The following is a 2,770-nucleotide window of genomic DNA, read 5'->3' on the forward strand; positions in this document are numbered from 1 at the left end:
TACCCGAAGGATACAGCCAAAATAACACGGCTCAGAGATGTCTGAATTCCGCAATAACAATAGGCCTTCAAATTCTTTAAAAAACCTGTTAAAAAAGGCTACCCTCGGCAAATAATTAAAAGAGCTTCGATAAAATCAGCCCTCAAAAAATCTTAAGAGGTATCAAATTATCTTAACACGAAGGTCCAAACTAAAAGAGCCTAAGGGCCAATACATTTAGAGTTCGAGACCTTGTTCTCACTCAATTCGGACCTAAGGGTATCACTATTGTGAGATCGAATAATGTTGATCTGAATATAGCTCGAGGATTCATCATAAAGACTTAAGGGGTATATTACTGTAAGTTCAAAACTTACCCATTATTTTATAAATAAACCTAAGGGTTTGCTCTATTCTAAGTTCAAAACTTACTCGAATTTAGTTATAAAAACGGTGTAGTCATGGCACCGATTAAGCCATCCGAAATCTCAAACACATTATTGAGTTCGGGGACTCGCCTTTGGTTACCTAAAAAAACTAAGGGTTTGTTTTAAGTTCGAGCTAGTGTTCACTCGACTATAGAGGCTGCAACGACAAAATTTTCATAAGGCAAAGACAAAGCAGAATTTATCACAAATTAGAGAGAAAATGGAAAGAAAAGGAATTTTTATATATAGAAGGTATTTATAAAGACCACACGGGGTCTTACACAAAAAACAAAGAAAAAACACAGAAGGAGAAAGGCGGTGAATTTGTCTTCCAAAACTTTTGCACTCTCGATATCAGCTGAGAGGTTGAAGCCACGAGCATGCACCTCCTCTAGAGTCTCCCTTCGGGATTCGCGCCTAGCATGATCGACAGCACACGATAACTTGACCTCAATAGCAACAGAGATCTTCTGTGCTCGAATGTTAGCAGCTTCAGCGTCGGCTCGGTAAGAGGCCACGAGCGCCTCCGCCTCGGATTTGGCCTTTGCAAGCTCAGCGACCAACTTAGCCTCGAGCTCTTCAATCTTTTGGGCTTTAGCCGAACTCTCTTCCTTCACACTTTGGAGGTGATGCTCGACCAAAGACAGTTGGGCCCGAACCGCGTCTTTCTCCGAGGCAAGACAATCCATGTTCTGCTTCCACCCCAGAGTATCTGCCTCCTTTATCTTGGCCTCTTCATAAAGCTGCTAGACCAATTCGCCCTTCTGCTAGGCCTAGAAAATGAAAGTGTTAGTCGCCAATGTCGAATTAATATATGACAAACTCCAAAAAGTCACATTACCCCTTCGATGAGTTCAGTCTGATCTTTATGAGCTCTTGCTAGCTCAGCTCGAAGGCTCCTGATCTTCTCTTCTTTTTGTACATAGAGGAGTGTGAGGCCATCTCTCTCCTCCGTGAGCTTTTTAAGTTCGGCCTCACATCCGATCAGCTCAGCCCGGTATTTGGAAGACGCTTCTCGATGGAGCGCCTTGGCCTGTGCACAAAGGAAGGAAATCAGACTTGGAGAAATAAAGCACAAACATGATAACAGAGGCTAAACTTACTTGATTCAGAAGCCGCTGAGCCTCGTCAAAAATGAGAGATGCATCCAAATCGGGACCATCATCAACCCCTGCAAAGCAGCCGTGGAATATATCATTCCCTTTGTGGGTCGTCCCCACATCTGGGGTGTCCATGGCGCGAGCATCTTGAAACTGCCCTTTGGAGAACGTATGGCCGGGCGGTGAATCTTCAATGTTAATTGTCGCAAGAGAGTCACTTGGGACATTCTCTTCTCTTTGAAGGGCCTAAGAATTAGACCCTTTGGGCACACCCGCCGGTTGTTCATCGAGGAGGGAGGCACCATCAATACCTGAAGACTCGGGGACTCTACTCGGCCATCCTCCGAGATCTCCTCGGTCTGAGATTGAACCTCTTCGACCACCACCGGCTCAGCAGTCTTCGAAGCTTCGGTGCTTCCCCTCTTCCGAGCTACCAGCAAGCAGTCAAAACCATCTCCTTCCTCGTCCTCCTCCCGAAGATGTTGGACTACATCAGCAGATAAGACTACAGAATCGGTCTTCGATTTTTGAGCCCTACTATTTCTAGGCTTCGGGGTATCTGGAGGCGAGGCCCTTTTTCGCTTCTTCTCTTTGGTCAGCTTCGGGACCTCTTCTTCCCCGAGTGGAGGTGGCCTCATGACGATGTTATCTACGAGACCTGTATGAGAAAAAATCAAATTAAAAAGAAGTATTTCACAGGTAAAGCATCAAAACAGGCAGAGGAACTTACCATGGTTTTTAGCCTCCCACCGACACCTAGACAAATCGTGCCAGGAGCGCTCAACATACGAAGAGGTGGAGGATAGTTGTCGGACCCAGCCTTCGAGGTTCAGAATTGCGCCAGGAAACCAAGGGGAAGTTGTACCATGAAAAAGAACATAGATCAGAGAGAGTAAAGAAAGAAAAATAGAAACAAACACTATCGGAGAGATTGTACTTACGTTTCATATTCCATTCTTCGGGGAATGGCATCTTCTCGACGGGGCTCAAATCAGAGGTCTTGATTCGGACAAACCGACCTATCCACCCTCGGTCCTTGTCCTCATATATGCTCGAGAACAACACTTTTGTTATCGACGCTGAAGCCTTATCAACCCACCTCGATAAAGACGGGGGTTGTATAGCCTAATCAGATGATCGAGGGTGAAATACATCCAATCGACCTTACTCGAGAAGAATCTGAGCAAAATAATAATGCGCCAAAAGGAGGGATAGATCTGGCCAAGTGTTACCCGATATTGGAGGCAAAAATCGAGTATGAAA

General features: G+C 45.2%; 1 protein-coding gene across 1 annotated transcript; it reads right to left on the minus strand.

Moving 5' to 3' along the window:
- Window positions 1–555: 555 nt before the first annotated feature.
- Window positions 556–2,145, minus strand: LOC138910514 (uncharacterized). The gene is made up of 5 exons (XM_070201758.1): window positions 1,819–2,145; window positions 1,511–1,753; window positions 1,249–1,440; window positions 689–1,150; window positions 556–564 (listed from the first exon to the last, which is right to left on the minus strand). Exons 1-5 carry the CDS (start codon window positions 2,143–2,145, stop codon window positions 556–558), a joined length of 1,233 nt encoding a protein of 410 aa, XP_070057859.1.
- Window positions 2,146–2,770: the final 625 nt, after the last annotated feature.

The sequence above is a fragment of the Nicotiana tomentosiformis genome, chromosome 4 (genome assembly GCF_000390325.3).
Source record: "Nicotiana tomentosiformis chromosome 4, ASM39032v3, whole genome shotgun sequence".
Classification (NCBI taxonomy): domain Eukaryota; kingdom Viridiplantae; phylum Streptophyta; class Magnoliopsida; order Solanales; family Solanaceae; genus Nicotiana; species Nicotiana tomentosiformis.

Excerpts from the sequence above, each read along its gene's own strand:
- LOC138910514 (XM_070201758.1), bottom strand. The coding sequence starts at position 2,145 with ATGAGGCCACCTCCACTCGGGGAAGAAGAGGTCCCGAAGCTGACCAAA. Across the intron at positions 1,441-1,510 it reads CTCAGCGGCTTCTGAATCAA|GCCAAGGCGCTCCATCGAGA; the intron begins GTAAGTTTAGCC and ends CTTTGTGCACAG. Across the intron at positions 1,151-1,248 it reads AGACTGAACTCATCGAAGGG|CTTTATGAAGAGGCCAAGAT; the intron begins GTAATGTGACTT and ends TTGGTCTAGCAG.